The following is an 18,571-nucleotide window of genomic DNA, read 5'->3' as shown; positions in this document are numbered from 1 at the left end:
GGTGGAACCACACTGAAGAATAACATCAACGAGCGGAAGACCTCGATAGTAAGAGACTATGCGAAGGACAGCATTGACGATGAATATGACCTCTACGCTGACCTCGTTATTTTGCACCTGCGGAATGCAATCCTTGCGGAGGATTTCTACCGCCTGCGAGAAAAGCGATTAGAGAGAGGGTGGCACTTGGGTATTGCTGCGACGACGGAGCGTGCTGCTTTCCTGGAATTGTGGGCCCATCTGATGGTGCGGGCTTTCTGTTGGCATCACTGCCATACGATGATCCCGGGAATGAGGGTCCCCCCGGAGTATTGGAATGGCCGGCTGCCAATTTATATTGGATAAGCGGGATGCATGGCCAAACCGTGCAAAAGCCAGGAGCAATCTTGAAAGAGGATAGCAAAATGTAGTTCTAGGAAGGCGACTGAAGTGAAGGTCAAAAGCTCAGGGCGTGGCTTTGTCTCGAATGGTCCTCGAATACGACGGCGAGTAATGCTAACCTTAAATCACGCTCCGTATTCAACGCTAGGATATAAATCAATATAGAAAGAGACTAGTGAAGGGAGGTAAGCGAGAAAGGAAAGGAGGTTGACAAGGCAAAAGGGTTGACGCGCCCGAGAGTTTGAAGGGGTCTCACCAAGAATGAGAGATTGATCTGACTAGGTCTTGGTTGGATATATCTGGTGCTGGGGCACAGCTATTCTACTGTAGGAATCGGAGAGGATCCAATATGACACCACAGCTCGCCCCAGGAAAATCTGTTATGCTGCGAGGCTGATAGGCGTCGAGTGCCCCAGCACAAGCCGACATGCAGCCCGCTGCAGCGAATCCTTCTGAAGCGCCAGCAGAGGCGAAAGGTTGAACCATGGGCCGGTACGTAATATCGGACGGTTTGCTGCAAGCCGAAAACGAGCAGCTCCGCACCACTGTTCTCGCCCATGAAAGACAAGTCTAGTCAAGCAAGCCTCAATCCGTCATCCTCTGCAAGCCGATCTACTGAAAACCCGCCATAAGGCTTGTCAAGGTACTTGTCAAAGCGGCCGGCAACCTCGATCACGTCCTTCAGGTGCTCATACGTCATTTTCTTTGTCGTGCCATCTTTCGATTGTCCAGATTGCCATTCGGCATATTGCCTGGCGGTGGTGATGGCATTTCGGATCTGTCGACCATTCATCTTCTCCTTGCTCAAATCCTCAAAGTGGTGGGCGAAGATCGGCCGTATCAATCTTGTCGTCACCAAAGGACTCGAGACGCCTGATGAAGTTCTCCCACACCCGTTAATGGTTGGTATTGGCCTAGACTGGGGTAATGCAGAGCGAGCTGAATTCTCGACTTGAATGCTTCGTCAAACGTTCCTACACCGTTCCTCGTGAGCACGAGGATACCTTCGTAGTACTCGAGTACTCGTAGGAAGACAGAAACGAGCGCGTTTCTCTCCAGATCCTCCAAGCTCTGCTATTCCAAAAAAAAAAAAAAAAAAAAAACATCAGCTTCGCCAAGCAGGACGACACAGCCCCATATCTTGCCAAGATGGAGGACCGATTCAAGATACTTCTCATCGTCTTCTGCTTTTGTACCCACATCTCCACAGGTCACACGATACAGCGGCTTCTGGGCTATTTCGGCAACACTCTCAGCAGTCAGGGTTTTGCCTGTGCCTGGTCCACCATGCAACAGCAAGATGAGGCCATTTCCCTTGCCAGCAATGAGACCCGTTGATCTCTCCGCCCCTATCTGATTGCTGACCAGTGCTAGGATGAGATTTCGGGCTTTTCGTTCGATGAGCAGGTTTTCAAACGCCTCCACGTTCCAGTCGACTTCGGAGATTCGGTAAACTTCCAGGTCGAACCATTTCTTCAGCCGTAGGTTGTAGCCCTTGATTTCCTGTTGAAGCAGGTAACTGAACTTCTCGTCCAGCGGCTCATCCTTGGCCATCGCGTCGTGTCCAAGCTCATCCAACAATGGCTAGGAATAAATGTTTTTTTTGGGTATAGGCTGCAGTAGGTTTTCAGATCGATCATGTACCGCTCTTCAGCCTGTATAGTCACAAGTATCAGGTCTAGGCACGAATGGCGGGAAGATAACTTACCATGTTCTGACTATTGTCCATCCTCTCTCTATGTACGAAACTAGGCGGCGGTTACGGCATTTCCAGAACGTTCTGCCTCTCTTCTGCAGTCTGTCAACAAGATCTGGTTCGGCATATGCCAAAGGAAAGATGCTCAGGTCCCTAGTGTTCTGCTCCTTCACTTGACTCGTGTCTATCCACGATTTCTGTTCTGTAATGGCGTGTTCGTTGGCGACTGTGTCATGCTTGGTTTCTTCACCGACTTCAGTCTCCAAGTGACGTGTGCAATTCTGGCGTTGAAAATGCCCATCGAATGCTCAATACCAACCAGTCACGTACCAGCTTTGGACCTTGATCGTGTCATTTGCAACCCTTTTGGAAGCCTCGTGTGAGCCGGAGGGCGGTAGTTGGTCACCGCCTTGGGCGTCGCTCTTCAGGCGGGACACATGTTTGCTCAATCCCTTAATTGGCCAACTACTAGCGACAAACGCGGCGTACTGCCCTCGTTTGTGCTCCACCAGTACATCACCTGGCTTGAATAGATATGGCACATTATCTGATGATATCTTGTTCTCCGAGAAAAGTGACTCCGTTGCTGCATAGTTTTCCCTGTACTGATCTGTGATGTATTGAAGCAAGAGGGAGAACTGTTTTTGGGCCTCAGAAGACAACCCATCTTGAACATTGTGCAAACCTTTTCGGCTGTTATACACAGTGAAGTAGGGAGCTTGCAACTATGGCGAGATTTGATAATTTCGGAGTAAGCTGGAGTATTCGTCTCACGAACTCGGCAAAGCCTCGATTGCTTCAGTCAACACCTGAGCTACAGGTTGAATGGTCTCGCTGAGGGGCTTCGGCCGCCCAGCGCCAGAGCTTTTGGCGCGACGATGGGCAGTGCCGGAATCAGCCATATCTGGTGGTGCTGGGTGGAAATCCCGGTACACAATGAACGCTATGTCCTTGTTTTTCTCCAAGTATAGTTCAAGTTTAGTAACTAGTAAGCTAGACCGGAGTTGACGCTGGTCGCCCTGACCCTTAATCCATTCTGGCTCGTCGAAGCATGGGGAAGAACGCTGCCACTCGAAGCCAATTTGACCTTTGTGGTCATAATAAACCTTCTGCATTATGCGATTTGAGATCTGGAACCTGGACGGCGACACGTGTCGCTGGTTTGCCTCCAGTTGCTTTACTTGGGTCTGCAATAGCTCGATGTATTGCAGCTTCTTAAGAACCAGCTGACAAGCATTGTTAGCACGGAGAAGGTTCTGCACATCTGCTCCACTAGGCGATGTCTCATTGTCCTGGAGGATCGTCGCCGAGGCGACTTGGCTTGCCGAGGAAGAGGACATTATACCAACATTACCAAGGGCGGTGGCTACCTGGCTGAAAGCCACAGAAGGTACACTGTCCCGCTGGCGTCATCGAAATTCCGACGATTTTGTGACGATGGCTTCGATGATTGATGATTGGGCTCAGGCCGTTTCGATACCCTATCTAATTGGGCAATGTCTGTTAAGATTGGAAAAGTACAAAATTGAGTAAAGGCGAGCCTCACAGAAAAGGGAGATGTTGTACATTTGCAAACGCGGTCGGCAGATAGTACAATATCTATCGATTCGAAGGTTTGTACAACAGAAAACCAGCCTTGTGAGTCGCGGCAACAGTTACCGAGGAGACGGGTTCGGCAGGTCTGGAACTGGGCTCTCTGAAGCATTTGAAACTCCCGGAAGGAGGCCCCGGGCTAAGTTACAGGTACCCGGCTCGCGCGAGTTGGGGGAGCTTAGGGGAGCATATTAGGGCAATATTGGGCAATGCCGCCCTAAGGCGGAAACGATGTGACCTACGCAGGCTGCGACAGCTTTGACTCCTCTTGGCACCGGGCGTGCTTCCTTCGCGTCCAACTTCATCAATGAACCAGTTCAGGGAGTTAATGTCGTGCTCGGCCGCGGTCAGGAATCAACGCGTCGGATTGCGTGAACTGCGCTTTTCTCGCCTCTTGGGATGAGTTGAAATCCCTAGAAACGCGTCCTGGAGCTCGGTGCATACTCGCAAAACCTCACAACTATCCTTCGTACGGCATCACGGTCTGGCGTGCACCGTTGTTGTCCTTGGCCGTCTTAACTTAAGCTGTGCTGATAGTCTCCGACGAGAGGCCTACACGTACAGCCCGTTCGTCGCCATTGGTTTCCAGCATGTCATCTAAGCCCCTACCTACAGACCTGCCTATTCACACCTTTCCATCCGCAAAAGAGTGGGAGGCTTTCCTCGACCGTGAACACGCGACTGCGCCAGGCTGCTATATCAAGCTTGCAAAGAAGTCGGCAGGCGTGGGTTCCATCTCGTCTGCGGAAGCAGTCGAAGTCGCCCTATGCTTTGGTTGGATCGACGGCCGAGCAAACGGTGTCGATGAGAACTGGTGGTTGGTCCGATACACCCCTCGACGGTCGAAGAGTATTTGGTCCCAGAAGAATGTGAATACGGTGGCGAGATTGGTGGAGGAAGGCAGAATGCGCCCGGCCGGCGTTGCCGCAGTCGATGCTGCCAAAGCCGATGGTCGTTGGGCCCGTGCATACGACGGACCAGCGACCATAACCTTGTCGGACGATCTTACCGTTGCCCTCGGTGCTGCGCCCACGGCGTCTGCGTTCTTTGAGGGCCTGAGCAAGTCAGAGCGGTACACTGTGCTCTGGCGTGTCCAAACTGCTTCGCCTCAAACCCGGGCAAAGCGGATCGAAGCGATTGTTGAGATGCTGGCTGGTGGCAATGTGCCCGGCAGAGCACCAAGGCCCCAGACGCTGCCTAAGAACAAGCAAGCCGTGAAGAAGACGACCGCGAAGAAATCCAAAGTGAGGCAAACCCCAGCATCGGTAGACATGGTAATCGCGCAGTCTCCGCCGCCAATGACCGAACCGAGACAACCTCGACGTCCTGGACTACGGGCCCGAGGCTGAAATACTGGCTGGAGGGCTGGGAGGTTGTATCATGACGAGACTACCTAGTCGGCCTGTATCACTACTGACCAGTTGCACCTCCGATCATGCCTCATGTCTTACTAGTGGCTGTCGGGGCTGTAACAAATACCAAATTTACGCGTTTAGTTGTTAGTATTTGCTCTTGAAGTTCGCATCTGCCTCCAAGCTAGACTATACTCTAACTTGCGTCCACTCTGGAAAGTCTAGGTCTTCCCTCTTTATCGACATCATATTTCGATCCTTGACGTATTCCCTCCAAGGCAGCTTCTCGAATTGGCTTCTATTCCCAATGTTCATGCCTCTTTTCTGGATTAAGCGCGCATATTCCATGGTCCTCCGCACGAACTCCGCGTGATCGCCGGTTTCAAGAAACTGGACGAGCATGAGGACGTCAAAGGCGGCTTGACTTGTGCTGGCGACGGTGTGCGGCCTGAACCCGGCCAATGCATCCCCAATGAGCACAACCTTGCCACCGTAGAAGCTATTGGTCGGGGAGATCACGTCAGTGATGCACTGCACAAAAGGCTTCTTGGTCTTCTCGACCATCTCGGACATCTGTGGTGGGAGGCGATCGCGACCGCGTTGTTTGACCATTTCCCAAGCTTCCGGTCGCATCATTCCCGGTGGGATGGTCAGCCGCCTTCTCTTGCCCTCTTTATCAGTCATCAATTCTTCAAGCTCCTGTTCGCCTTCAGGAAAATTTGTATACCAGACAAAATTCAGCAACCGTTTCCCTGGCTCCATGGCCCCGTCGATCCCCGGGATGGTGTACGTCAGGTTCTGGATTCCCGGAGCATGGAAGAAAGTGAATCTCTCCACAAACACTTTTCTGGCCTCTTCAGACGCTTCGTTCTCAGGTACCGTGCCTCTTATCACACAGTAGCCTGCATATTTCCTCTCGACTTCTGGACATAGGATTTTCCGGACAGTTGAGCTTGGCCCATCCGCACCGACGAGCATGTCACCCACAATCGAGTCCTTTCCGCCATCGATCTTGTCGTAAAACACCTTTATACTATCCCCTTCCTCCCGGAAACCAGTCACTGTACAGCCATATCTATAATCAATCTTTCCATCGCCAGGCTGGGGCCCAGGCACCTTGCAGTATCCACTCTGCTGGTGGTCATAATTGGCGCGGAGCATGTAATAGCACAGATCCCAACTCGTCATCGTCTGCTTCATGATCTCCTCGTGGACGACCTTGCCCGACTCGTCGAGGTACATTCGCTTCTGAGACGTCACGGCGACGGGCCGCTTGCAGCGGTCGTAACGCTCAAAGAAAGCGAGGGTATCGCCGCCCGCGACAATACCAGCGCCTTGGTTCTCAAGCAGGTTAGTCGGGGTGCGTTCAAGGATTGTCGTGTCATAGCCATGCTGCTTGAGGGCGACGCCGGTGAAGAGGCCGCCAAGAGAGCCGCCTACAATGATGATGTGTTTGGGCTTGTGGCCTGAGGCCGTGGGCGTACCATTGGGCTGAGGCCCTGCCATGGTGTTCGATGCCTGTTGGGGAAGCTGTGAACTGTGGTCAAAGTAGGGGAAAAGTTTATATACGCGGCGATTGGAATTAGAGCGCTTTACGCCTCTAGGCACTCCACGGGGGATTCCCGGTGGAGAGTCACATCCTACTCAGGGAAAGATGAGCGACTGATGGAGGAGATGCAGCGGGCAGAAGGGGCTTGGGGAAAGGTGCTTATGATTGGGTTTCGACTAACATGATCAGACAGTGATGATTTCCCCAGGAAGTGGAAATGGTATTTATCCAACACCCCCGCATTCGTCATTTCCCCATATGTACCCTGCTCAGCCTCGCGAGGCTGAGGTTGAATCTTATGGAACGCGACCAACATCGACTAGGGGCTGGAAAAGCTGTTCCCGCCTCACACCTAACGATGCTTCCGAGGAAAGATGACAGCGACTGTATCCTTAGGCAATTCGGCCCTGCCTGTGGGAAATGGCCGCAAAATTTGGCGTTGATCTGTCAGCCGCTTCGCGCTGCAACTTTCCTGTTCGTACTCAGTCTTCCTACTACAGGGCCGATAACCGCTGCAGGGATAGCTACGATTTTTGGCGGTGAAGACGTATGTCAGATTCTGACAAGTGTGGAAGGCGATGACCCTCGGACAAGAGGATGCTTAAGCTGGGAAGTAGGTAGCCGTCGGGAACCTGCTAGTCTGGAGTACGTTGAGAGCAATATATCAGCTCCCTGAAACCATGTTTGAAAAACAGAGCACGCGTAGAACTCGGCACTGACGACGCTGCAGTCTCTGACGTCCGTTGATGCTAGGTTCGTTCGTCAGTACATTGATGAGAGATTGGCAGAGAATGGCTCTTCGATCAATCATTCATGGAGAGAGCCGCTTCGAAAACTAAATGAAGACGCTCGGCCGAGGTCCCTATGCAGGACTGAGTCTGAATCCATTCGCTGAGAGATCCCTTGAAGGATGCCTTTCGTTTGCAATGTAGCTCTCCGGCTCTCATGTTGCGTCCTGATTGTACAGAGCAAGGCTCGCCTTTACCAGATATGGTAAAGCCTAGCAAGGGGTGTGAGGGGCGTTATTCACGGGCAAGGCTGCCCAAGGCTGCCCCGTAACGGAGCGCGACGCGAGCATTGTTTTTCCCGTTCATTCCGCGGCACAGCGCTCAAAGAACCTCTGGACGATGAGCATGACAGCCTCCTCCCCATAATCATGGTCAGCGGTGTGGAACGATCTCTATTCACCAAATCGGCATGGGCTGCGCCTGCTGCTTCGAATTCGGCCTTCACCGCAGACAGCGGATCCATCTTCGGACGTAATGTAAATTATGAGGACATCATCCGAGCGGAGAAAGCAGACCGGGAGAGGAAGGCCGCAAAGGCGAAAGCGCGCCATGAGAAGCAAAAGAGCGAGGGACCCGAGACGAAAAGGCGAAGAAGGCCAGCAGAAGAGCATGACAATCAGCGCGGTTCAGAAAGCGAGGTGGAGGCGAAGAAGCAGAACAAGGGCAAGACTCGAGAAAGACCGGTGACGCGCAGCACGCCCACGAAAGAGAAGTTCTTGAGTGACGGACTGGATACATCCCCGAAAACATATCGATCTCCGCGACGAAAGGCAGCTGCGAAGAGCACCGTCGTAAGTCTCGACGACGACGATGACGGGCTGATCATGCTCACTCCTAAAAAATCCGTGAAAGCCAGTCCCAAAACGCCAAAAGGAGCTGAGGTATTGGATGGAAAAGAGTCAGAAGAGGAGGATGAATACCTGCGTGCTCTGAAACAAAAGGCACGCCAAAAGGCTCGACTGCAACGACAGGGCAGCGGTCAAACGGAGAAGAGACCTAGCACACCGTCTGCCCGAGGGTCTTCAACAATCCTTGAAAACGCCGATCCGAGATCGCCTTCTGTAGCACATTCGCAGCATGACAGTCGGCCGACCTCCTCCAGATCTATCCAAGACTCCGGCGCGTCAGCGAGACACACACCCATCTCCGAACAAGAGGACGACCCAGAAGTCAAGATTCTGATCCAGTCCGAAATTCCCGGTGCCAAATCTCTCATCGTGAAGCGAAAAGCGTCGCAGTCCCTGAAGCAAGTGAAGGAATTCTGGTGCCGGAAATTCGACCTCGAGGAATCCGTCGCGAGACAAGTCTTCTTCACCTGGAAGGGGACGAGACTCTTTGACTCGACGACAATGCGGGGGATTATCCGTGGATTGAAGAAGGACCATCACCGCCAGCAGCACCGGCCACGGAGTTTGAGCCTGAGTATCGACGATGAGGATGGTGATGATGGTGATGATGGATACAGCTCTAGCAACGCGCAGGATCCGAGCGGAGGGAACATCATGCTCGAAGCCACGACGCCGGAGATCTACGAGCAGAAACTGCGCGAGCAAGAGCGTCGCCGACAACGACAACAACAACAGCAAGCAACTACCTCTTCTACAGACAGCGGACAGGAAGACCAAGGCAAGGAGGAGGCTGATGAGGAAGTCCAGGAAGAGGACACCACACCCCCCACTAGAGCCGCCACGAGATCCGCCTCAGAGACGACAGCGGCAACGAACCAGAGAGACCAAGGCGCGATCGTGATAAGGCTTGTCAGCAGGCACCTCGAGCCCATGCAGCTCCGGGTGCGGCCGCACACGACGATGGACAAGATCATGCGCGGCTACGCGGCGATGCGGAAGGTGGACGAGGGTAAGACGGCGTGGTTGATCTTCGACGGCGACAGGCTCGACAGGGAGAGCACGGTCGAGGACGTCGGCCTTGAGGACGACGACGAGGTCGAGGTCAACATTCGCTAACTAAAGTCCTTCCCGCCTGAACTAGCGGTGGTGGCAGCTTCCGCTACGGCCACTACTTCTTCTGCTGCTGTTGCGTTAGCTGTCAGGAGGAGAAAGAGTGAGGGAATGGAAGGAAAGATTCTTATGAGACGAGAATGTGTGAGATGTGAGATGGCATCGGGGAGGCGGATCGGGAGCACCCCGTCTGAAGTCGCTCTTTTACCAGCGGCAACCTACCAGCTAAGCAGGTAGGCAGGCAAACAACCAAGCAAGCAAGCGGACTCCTGTCATCCATGACGACGAAGAGCAAAGGGCGCAGCGTTGTCTTGCTTCAAGTTCATTTATTTCATGGTTTCTCTCAACTTTGTCCTGACCGTTGACGATGTCGTGACAAGCGAGCAATTTTCTGCCGATTTCGGGGGATATTTTTGTCTCTCTCTCTCCCTCTCCCCTGTTTCAAAGCTTCAGGTGCCCCTCCACTTGCGAGTACACCGTCATTGCGAGGGCTGCACCTTGACCTCGCTTGCTAACTGGCAGGTTCCGAAGGCAGATTTTGCCACGATTCAACAGCGCCGTAAGATTCTTTGCTTTGCGTTGCGCCTGTCCCTTTTTTCTCCTACTCCACGCTTGGGTCATTGCGCAAAAGAAGGCCCCCCCTACAGTCTCACTTCCTCTACCCGGTTCGAGAGCCCGTTCTCGACAGCCCCCATCTATCCCGCTCACTCCTCAGTCAATCCCTTGCCAACTCTCGTCATCTCCGTTCGTCAAGAGCATGTGTGTGTGCCCCAATGGCAGCAAGGAAGAAATCTTGATCGGTTTTTAATGGCCGCCGGTTCTTCTGGCCTCGGCAATGACGCGCTGCAGTTCGTCGACCTTTCTCTTCGCACGTCCGAATGTACCGAGCTGTTTCCAATGACGCAACGCAATATGTCAGTCATATGTTCAATAATAACCATCTCGTTTGTATTCCACCGTGCATCAAACACGAGTTCTCGTCGGACACTCCAACCAATAGAATCGTAGCGATAGAACAGGATTCTAACGTGGGAAAGAAAGATGGAGAGAGAGTACGTGTGGCATAGCGGGCATATGTGTTTGTGCGTGTAGAAAACGTACCCGCTTCTTGGCCAACTTCCTCGCACGCTTATCCTTGCTATTCCTCAACAATTCAATGACGCGGCGCTCGTAGGGTGCCAGGCCGGCGACTTCCTTGACGATTTCGCGGACGAAGGCGGTGCGTTTGCTGAGCGCGCCCTTGCGCCGGGAGATCCGTGGCTTGGTGTCAATGGGTGTGACTTTCTGGAAAAGCCGCGAAAATCGCCATGTTAGTTTTCTGTCTTTGCTTCGCGAATGGTTGAAAGAGGTGGAATGAATTGAATCACAGCTGAGGGTGCGAGGAAGCAAGGTTCCAATCTTTTCCTCCCTCGTCCTCCCTCGTCTGCTACGAAAAATTCCTGTGCCGTATTTCTCTGGTTGGAGAATGGGGACAAGAACCCAGGCTGGCTGCTAGATGTCCGGGCAGGGTAGGGGATAAACTCACATGGCCCTTGTTCAAGCCGACGATGATGCCGGACTTCTCAGTGCGTTCTTTCGCCATCTTGACTGACTTGTCTGATGAGTTGGCGAAAGCGAGACTGAATGAGGTTTCGTGATGTTGTAAATTGGATCTGGATTTCCTGGCGCAGTTGTTGCGACTTTTCGCACCGAAAAGGGCGGAAACTTTGCCGAATTGTGGGCTCCCGATTTGGAATGGCGCGGCATAGTCTTGGCATTTTGGGCTTATCAGAGGCTCTGTGGAGTTTTTGCATCGAGTCTTCGTCATTGTGTACTGGGTAGATCAAGTAGATCTAGCACATCTCTATGGAGGATGCCAATTCTCAAAAGGCTATATTGAAGGGCCCAATTCCAAGACTCCCACAGAAGGGTTACAATTTCAACGCATGCATCACCAACTTCTTGTACCCTTCCAACGCCTCCTCCATGTCCCCCACCGAGAGTCCCTCATCCTTACCATGCGCGACAAGAATACTCCCTGGCCCATATAGGTACTTCTTGACCCCGTCCTCGACATCGAGATTGGGCACATCCGTCCCATAGTTCACGGTGATCTTCTCGAATCCCTCTACATCTGCGTCCAGCGGCACAGGCCCGTACCCCTGGGAGAACTCCAACTCCAACAGCCCTTCCGGATCTACCTTTCGTACTGCGTTCGTGACAATTCTGCGCACGTCTGGCACAGTCCCGCCTGCAAGCCTGAACGTCACGTCGGCCATGGCATATTCGGGGACGACATTGCCCGCCACACCTCCCTGCATAAACCCCACATTCACCGTAGATTTCCCGTACTTGTTGCTTCTGGGCAGTCCGCCGTCCTCCTCGGGTGTATCTCCCAATTTATCCAGAACCACAAGCGCGGGCAGGATCATGCTATTCGCACTCCTCCCCAACCAGGGATAACCGCTGTGCGCCGCCTTGCCATGTGCGCGGAGAGTGAGCATCTCGATCCCCTTGTGACCAGTCGCCAATTTGCCCTCTGTAGGCTCGCCGAAGAGGATGGCTTTGTAATTGTCGCGAGTATGGTTGTAGAGCTGCGACGAGGAGAAGTGGCGCATACCGTCGCCCCTCTTTTCCTCGCCCACCACAAACAACAAAGCGATGTCAGAGGGGGAGATGCTGGTGGCAGCGGCGGGGTCTGAGAGCAGGTCCAGCGCAGCTTGGACTTGGACGGCCACGCAGGCTTTGTCGTCGACCGTGCCGCGCCCAGAGATGAGTATGTCCTTGCGTGACAAAGAAGACGACGTAGACACCCCCAGGTCATTGCCCTTCTTGGGAAGAGACAACGAGTACGGGATATGGGGCGGGACCGTGTCAATGTGCGAAGTTAGGAGCACTTTTGGATGGTCCCGTTCCGCACCAGGCGCCGCGGAGCCTCCATAATACTTCGAGATATCTGGGTACGCGTAGATGTTGAATCTCTCTTTGGTCGAATCCGACGGCGGCGGCACACTCTGCTTGAGCACCGTGAAGTTGTGCGCTTCGAGGATCGAGACGAGCAAGTCGGCCACCGCGGCTTCATTGTCGGTTATCGACTCGATTTCACAGATGGCGCGATGTAGTGATAGTAATGGCGACGCAGCTATCACTTCAGAGAGCTTTCCATGGTCAAGGGCGTGCGCTCTTAGAGCCGAGGGCGGCTGCTCTATTATTGCGTTTTGTTGCTGCTGCTGCTCTTGTTGTGCTCGGTTTTCACTGCCGACCGCGGCGACGAAAGCATGGGAGACGGAGGCATGGACCGAGAGCAGGGCTATTGCGAAGCTTCGGGCTAGCTTCATGACTTCCAATCACGCCGATAGCTTCAGTTATGCAGGACCAGAGTACATTGGTGATATTGTATTGTTGAAATCTTGGAGTCGGCAGTGCGAAGACGGAAAGATAAGAAGAGTTGGATCGGATCGCCGTTCTGAAAGCTCCACAACAGGTCAACAAACTGCGGATCCCATTGCTGCAGGAAATAGTAAATTCTACAGCAAACTACAAATACAGACCCGGGGTTTGATCCCATTCTCTTTTGGATATGATCAAACTCGCAGCTAACATCGATCTCAAGCTAAGGCTCTCGGGGTTCAGCCCGGGGTGGTTCTCACACCGTTGGTCTGTTTGGTCTTCTTCTTTTCTCTCCTTCGCTCCCACACCATAAGGTAGCCCTCCCGTGTGAAAAGTGTCTCGGATTCTGCTCGTTCAATCCAGAGATCCTGAATCTCCAGCCATTCCGGCAGATCGGTTCGCTGAGCATACGCAACAGCCTTGTCTCGAAGTTGGACTTTCCAAGCTACTTTCTGGCCCTCGGCGCCAACGGCTTTGTTCGCGGCATCGGCGGCATTGGTGTCTTCGCCACCAGCACTAGCAATTGAGGTCGTGTCTAAAATGATGTTTGCAACCATGTCGTAAAGAATCGGCTCACCAGGAGGGTGGACAGTCGGGTTCGGTTCGACATAGGGTGACATGTTCAGCCCTCGGGGAGAAGGAAATGTTACGATGGTTGGATTTCTCTCGGAAACGAATTTGTTCTGACTGAAGCGTTTGATGTGAAATAAAAGATAGGGCGGAAGCGGGTGTAGCAGCCGATGCCGCAGTCGATGAGCAGCTCTCTCCATGGCATTCAACCCGTTATACTTCTGCAATAGTGTGATGAGTGGAACTTGCGGGATGATGTTCTTGGACTCGACCGCGTCACGAAAGAGAGGCACTGGAGGTAGATCCAGCGTCAAAATGAGGAACGGATGCATGTCGGTCTTGATGTTGGATGACTCCTCGAACCTGAGCCGATCACCCATAACATCAGATTTTGCCGTGATTTCTTGCGATTCGACTCGCAATTTCCCTTGGAAACATTTGTATATGGGGGATGAGAGCGCCTTGCGTGAACCGCCCAAGGTGCTGTGTAGGTTGTTGAGCAGCCAGGTAATCAAGTCTACCGGATCGGACTGTTGTGTCAAAGTAAACCTCTTGGACGAACGCAAGGCAACTTCCTGCAACAGCTCATGGGGCGAGACGTGAGATCGAAAGGCCCTGGGGTTCCACAGTTTGCGAACCAGCGTGCTGAAGCGCACTGGTAACTGCGACGCTGTGTGAGGAAACTCTTGCAGAAGGAAGAAATCTCTCAACGGCGAAACATGCGCCAGTGCTTGCACAACGACATTGAGATAGTCGTTGGCTTTAATGTTGTTCATGCCCATAAACCCTGGTCTGTATCTTTTGTGGGCAAGGTCTGTTGACTCCTTCGGATCCTTGTCTAGCATTTTGACCTCCTCTTCCGTGTATTTAGGATCCACCACGTACTTGATATCGTCTAGGCTCTTGTTGTGCACCTCGTAGCCCTCGGGTAGGACGTAGACTCTCTTCGTCTCCATGTTGATAAAGACATGATGATCGACTTCGAGAGCATGGAGATATGCATGGGATTTTGGGCCTCGCCCTTGGAAGTATTTGCCACAGACCAGACAAGCGTAGACATTGATGTTGGAAAGGGTAACGGAGCAGAGCTTCTCGAAATCGAAATCGAGCAAGGATCGATTGATGGTGTCAAGGTAGAGGTCGTCGTAACCTTCTGTGGGAGCATTTTGTCGCAGTGGTGCAGCTGTTAACCGATCGTCCTCAACATCTGATTCCATCTCCTCCCCATCTTCTTGTTCCTTTGTCATTCGTTCGGAGACATGCGTGCCATTTATAGGCTGGGCGTCGCGGCTTTGCAAAGCATCCAGGCCGCCATTCGCGGTGCGGGTTTCCTCTGGTACCTCTTCGATGCGGACTTTCTTGCTCGCCGGGGATGCCTCGGCGAAGAGACCCTCCAAAGGTACTTCCGACTTTCGCTTTGACATTGAAAATACTCTGTAGAATGTTGACGCTCCAAACGTCCAGTTGATCGGAAAATTGCAACTGCGCAATAATTTGGCGCGGAGACAGCCTTGCGAAATCTGATTGGTCATGTCTCAGCCTCACAGATTTGCATCGCTGTATTATTGCAGCGCGCCTTGTCAAGGAAGGAATAAAGCGATGGACTAGAGGTGACAGCTATAGCAACGCGGCCTAAAATTGTATGGTAACCGCCAAAGGAATGAACAGGGTCTGAGGGATCGGTTGCTTTTAATTGCCAGAAGAATTAGAATTGACTTATTGCTTTGGCCAAGTTGCCGGGTATCATTTGAATCGTATTGAAACAAACCACTTATCACCTTCGCACCAGCTCAAATTCTGTGAAACCTCATATGTTCCCCCAGCCGAATCTCTCTCCTAGTCTTAAAGTTACCCGAGTGCCGACTCCCCATATCACAAAGTTCACCAACCCTTGCATGCCAATCGTAAGGAAGAAATTGCCCCAGAATTGCAGTCTTTGCGACATCGAAAGGTCTCGCACTCCCAGCCCCGAACCGAGAGGCCACACATCGCCGAGCAGCGAGGCAGCCCTGTTCATTTGTTGATCTCCAGAATGGCGAGAGAGAAAGCTCCGAGCTACCGACCTCAAGAACAGGATGTCAAGCGGAAGTAGGACAACCGACTCGATGATCGAGGTCATATAATGCGCAAATGCTTCAGCTGGGTGATTTGAAAGAATAGTAACGCGATAAAGACTCTCGTCTGCACTGTGTGGATCTCTCGAGTGCTGTTGACGACGGCGCAGCATTTCATCTCTCATTGCCGGTGCGTCTTGTTCTATGACTGTCGGACGGCGCACAGGCCTTGGTGTTGTATGCGGTAAACTCGCCGCGCGAGCTATGCCCGGGATAGGAGACATTGGGGATGGAGTTCGATGTGACGGAGAGGCCGGCGATGGAATTGGAATGATAGGAGACACTGGCTCCGATGTAGCTGGAACCGGGCTGGCTGTTCGTTCCTCGCCTAACTCGATAATATCCGACTCAAGAAGGGTTTCCAGCGGCACTGCAGGTTGCAAGCTCTGTTCCCCTATCGTCGGACTGCCGGAAAAAGGTAGGGGACCGACAATGTCGTCAGTCTCTTCGTGCGTGTCGCCCCATCCAGGATCTTCAGCGTTCGCATTGTCTGCGACTTGACTATTCCCTGACTGGCCCACTCCTGAAAAAAGCACAAACTCGGCATCGCCTTGAAACTCGCTCGCATTGGCGGGGGCTGTCACTACGTCGGGGAAGTATGGTTCTGGTGTCGAGGTAGATGCTGGGCTCGACGCCAAAAAGCTTACATCGTCCGCTAGTTCGAAGATGTCAATCATCGAGTGATCCGGATCCAAATTGAAGTCGTGAAAGGCGGAACGAATAGCCATGACTCGAAGGGTCCTCGTGGCTCGTCTGAGATCAAGCTCGCGATTCTCTCGATATAATGTTCGGTAGTGCATGGCACTCCGCCCGAGCAACTCTCTCTCGATATTTGGGCTTAGCTCGACTGCTAAGGGGACTCTTTGCGTCTGGATGATCCTGACCCAAAACCATAACGAGACTGGAATTATTGCTTGGATGGTTTCTCTCATGGTCCGCTGACCTGCTTTGGTGGACTCGCCAAAAATGGCCTCTTCCAATTCGAGGGATGCTGTTTCAGTGTTCAGATTTCTAGCACTTTGTAGCGATATGCGATCCGGCCGGTCGGGTTTGACCACAAGTTGGCGAACCACAACATAGACCTTTTTAAAGATATAGTTGCCAATTATGTCTCGGATTAGAGCCAAGGCAAAGGGGCTGGAAATGGTCTTCACTCCTAATGAGGTGAAGGACCTCCAAGACCAGTCTGGCACGTGCGTCGACATCTGAATGGGAGAATGGTTGCTGAATGGTATTAACGCAGACAGGGAGGGCGATGGGTTGAAAGGAATAAGGTATAATGATTGTAAGACGGAATAGATATGGAATGGGTATTCAAAGACAAACCAGAGGACTTGTAGGCTGCTTCGAGTTAGTGAGGTATCGTCAACAAAATAGGATTGCTCACCTTGACCTGCGAAGTCTCCTGCCAATATCCGATAGATTGAAAAGTCTAGACGGGGGCGTTGACTTGGATACTCTCTCATCTTCTAGTATTGCGACTCTAAGCAGTTGGCTGATCCTCGCAATCGTGGCAGGGACGAAACCAGCAAAGAGAAAAGCACTGGGGCCCATGGCGTTCCATTCAGAGAATAGCATCTGAGGTACGGTCAGCCCCAAGTAGGACTTGAAGGTCTGTACATGTCAGCAGTCGGCCGAGTGGTGAACGCAACTTTCCTCCGCTTACAAGAAGGCGTCGGCGAAAGTTGAGTATCCAGTGAGTAGCCATGTTCTGAAGGATAGTCTCGACGATCTCGCAGTATGCTCCTGTGGCATGTTCGTCCAGGAGAAGTCGGTATCTCTGCATGTCATTCATGGTTTGCCATGAAGATCGTTGCTTTTGTGCTTTGCGAACGACGACACCGACCGTGGACAGAGCTTCGTTTTGGGCTCGAAGAAGTCGCCTCCTCGATGTCTCGGAGGCGGGATTCCTCGGATGACCCCGATCGTCAAATTGCTGAACATAGTTCTGGTCTGTATTATGTTGCACATTTGGTCCCAGGATGAATTCTCCATTCTCATCTTCCACCGGAGGACCGAAAGGTGATCTTCCCTAAGAAAAACAGTCAGCCAGTTATGTCAATTGCACATTGGTTAGTCCGGGACGAATTGTGCTCCGAGTGCTGCGACCTCGTCCGAAATGGAGTTCTTCGACAGCCCAGAGCTTATGACGAGACGATATTCCTTACCAGAGCTAGGCGGGCAATGTGAGACTGTCGACCCATCTTTGGGATTGGCTGGATAGATCGTGCGTAAATCAACTAGAGCTGATGATCAAATGCATCGCGTGGTTGGGATCCTATGGCGCGCGTTCAAACATCATATGCCCCCGGGCTATGTTGCGAAACCAATCGAAGAAAGGAGGCGGGAGGATCGCAAAAAAGGGCAGCAAAAATGGCAGCAACTTCGCGTCAAGCAGTCGACTCTGCGTAGACATTCGCTGCAGCTGATATGGATAAAGCAAAGGGAGAAGATGGAGGGATGCACCACTAAATGTTTGCATGTGCCGCTCACCTCTTGTCTACCTTAGGGCGAGACTGATGCCGCTCTATCTTAATACACGCTAACCCAATCAGACTAGTACATGCTTATGTTAAGTTCAGATTTGGGAACCCAAGGAGCCCATACCAACCCATATTTGGCCCATATGTACTCTGGTGCCTTGGCGATTTTCAGCCTTGTGGGTGGGTGTCTGAATACTGGGCTAGACGGTGCATTATGTTCCTGAGCAGGAGCTGCAAATTCATTTGTATTGTAACAGAGCACTTCAGGGTTCGGCGTGCACGTGCAACAACGCACAGAGGCCTGTCCAGCAGGTCGGGAATCGAGAACGCGTTTCTGGTTGATACTGACAAAACACCACCAACACCACCCAGAGGGGCGGCGGCTAGGGCTACGAACACCTAGCACAGCGGCAGCATCGAGGAACAGGACAGGACTGATAAAACACTTAGGAATTAGGTAGACGGCGCCAAAAAGCCATAGAATTCATGATACTCTGCTCAAACTGTAATGAATGGCACACTGCCAGCACTGTAAACTCTTCCGCACCCCCTTCTCTGCCAGCCCATTTAGGTTTGACATGTGACTAGACAACTTTTCCTCCCTGCCACCGCTCTACCAGCCCAGCACAGCACAGCCACCTTGCCTTGTTACAGTATGTATCTATATATTTTGAGTCTTGGTCAGCTTGGCTTTAGTGTATCAATCCACTCCGTACTA

The 18,571-nt window shown here is 52.4% G+C and overlaps 9 protein-coding genes across 9 annotated transcripts; 2 read left to right on the top strand and 7 right to left on the bottom strand.

Annotated features, from left to right (window-relative positions):
* Positions 1-955: 955 nt before the first annotated feature.
* On the bottom strand, positions 956-1,935 carry A1O5_06040 (uncharacterized protein; the record flags this gene model as incomplete). Its single annotated transcript, XM_007746636.1, has 2 exons — positions 956-1,300; positions 1,486-1,935. 2 exons carry the CDS (start codon positions 1,933-1,935, stop codon positions 956-958), a joined length of 795 nt encoding a protein of 264 aa, XP_007744826.1.
* Positions 1,936-2,847: 912 nt separating this feature from the next.
* Positions 2,848-3,417, bottom strand: A1O5_06039 (uncharacterized protein; the record flags this gene model as incomplete). Its single annotated transcript, XM_007746635.1, has 1 exon — positions 2,848-3,417. One exon carries the CDS (start codon positions 3,415-3,417, stop codon positions 2,848-2,850), a length of 570 nt encoding a protein of 189 aa, XP_007744825.1.
* Positions 3,418-4,260: 843 nt separating this feature from the next.
* Positions 4,261-5,019, top strand: A1O5_06038 (uncharacterized protein; the record flags this gene model as incomplete). The annotated part of the gene is made up of 1 exon (XM_007746634.1): positions 4,261-5,019. One exon carries the CDS (start codon positions 4,261-4,263, stop codon positions 5,017-5,019), a length of 759 nt encoding a protein of 252 aa, XP_007744824.1.
* A 192-nt stretch (positions 5,020-5,211) lies between these two features.
* Positions 5,212-6,528, bottom strand: A1O5_06037 (uncharacterized protein; the record flags this gene model as incomplete). Its single annotated transcript, XM_007746633.1, has 1 exon — positions 5,212-6,528. The coding sequence occupies one exon, from the start codon at positions 6,526-6,528 to the stop codon at positions 5,212-5,214; it is 1,317 nt and encodes a 438-aa protein (XP_007744823.1).
* Positions 6,529-7,727: 1,199 nt separating this feature from the next.
* On the top strand, positions 7,728-9,323 carry A1O5_06036 (uncharacterized protein; the record flags this gene model as incomplete). Its single annotated transcript, XM_007746632.1, has 1 exon — positions 7,728-9,323. One exon carries the CDS (start codon positions 7,728-7,730, stop codon positions 9,321-9,323), a length of 1,596 nt encoding a protein of 531 aa, XP_007744822.1.
* A 798-nt stretch (positions 9,324-10,121) lies between these two features.
* Positions 10,122-10,899, bottom strand: A1O5_06035 (60S ribosomal protein L36; the record flags this gene model as incomplete). Its single annotated transcript, XM_007746631.1, has 3 exons — positions 10,122-10,205; positions 10,419-10,601; positions 10,843-10,899. 3 exons carry the CDS (start codon positions 10,897-10,899, stop codon positions 10,122-10,124), a joined length of 324 nt encoding a protein of 107 aa, XP_007744821.1.
* Positions 10,900-11,227: 328 nt separating this feature from the next.
* Positions 11,228-12,634, bottom strand: A1O5_06034 (uncharacterized protein; the record flags this gene model as incomplete). Its single annotated transcript, XM_007746630.1, has 1 exon — positions 11,228-12,634. The coding sequence occupies one exon, from the start codon at positions 12,632-12,634 to the stop codon at positions 11,228-11,230; it is 1,407 nt and encodes a 468-aa protein (XP_007744820.1).
* A 291-nt stretch (positions 12,635-12,925) lies between these two features.
* On the bottom strand, positions 12,926-14,680 carry A1O5_06033 (ubiquitin thiolesterase; the record flags this gene model as incomplete). Its single annotated transcript, XM_007746629.1, has 1 exon — positions 12,926-14,680. One exon carries the CDS (start codon positions 14,678-14,680, stop codon positions 12,926-12,928), a length of 1,755 nt encoding a protein of 584 aa, XP_007744819.1.
* Positions 14,681-15,063: 383 nt separating this feature from the next.
* Positions 15,064-17,574, bottom strand: A1O5_06032 (uncharacterized protein; the record flags this gene model as incomplete). Its single annotated transcript, XM_007746628.1, has 4 exons — positions 15,064-16,711; positions 16,758-16,984; positions 17,037-17,402; positions 17,539-17,574. 4 exons carry the CDS (start codon positions 17,572-17,574, stop codon positions 15,064-15,066), a joined length of 2,277 nt encoding a protein of 758 aa, XP_007744818.1.
* Between the last annotated feature and the right edge of the window lie 997 nt (positions 17,575-18,571).

The sequence above is a fragment of the Cladophialophora psammophila genome (genome assembly GCF_000585535.1).
Source record: "Cladophialophora psammophila CBS 110553 chromosome Unknown aczJe-supercont1.8, whole genome shotgun sequence".
Taxonomy (NCBI): domain Eukaryota; kingdom Fungi; phylum Ascomycota; class Eurotiomycetes; order Chaetothyriales; family Herpotrichiellaceae; genus Cladophialophora; species Cladophialophora psammophila.
Note: the sequence above shows the minus strand (reverse complement) of the source record. Positions and strands in the feature narration are given on the sequence as shown.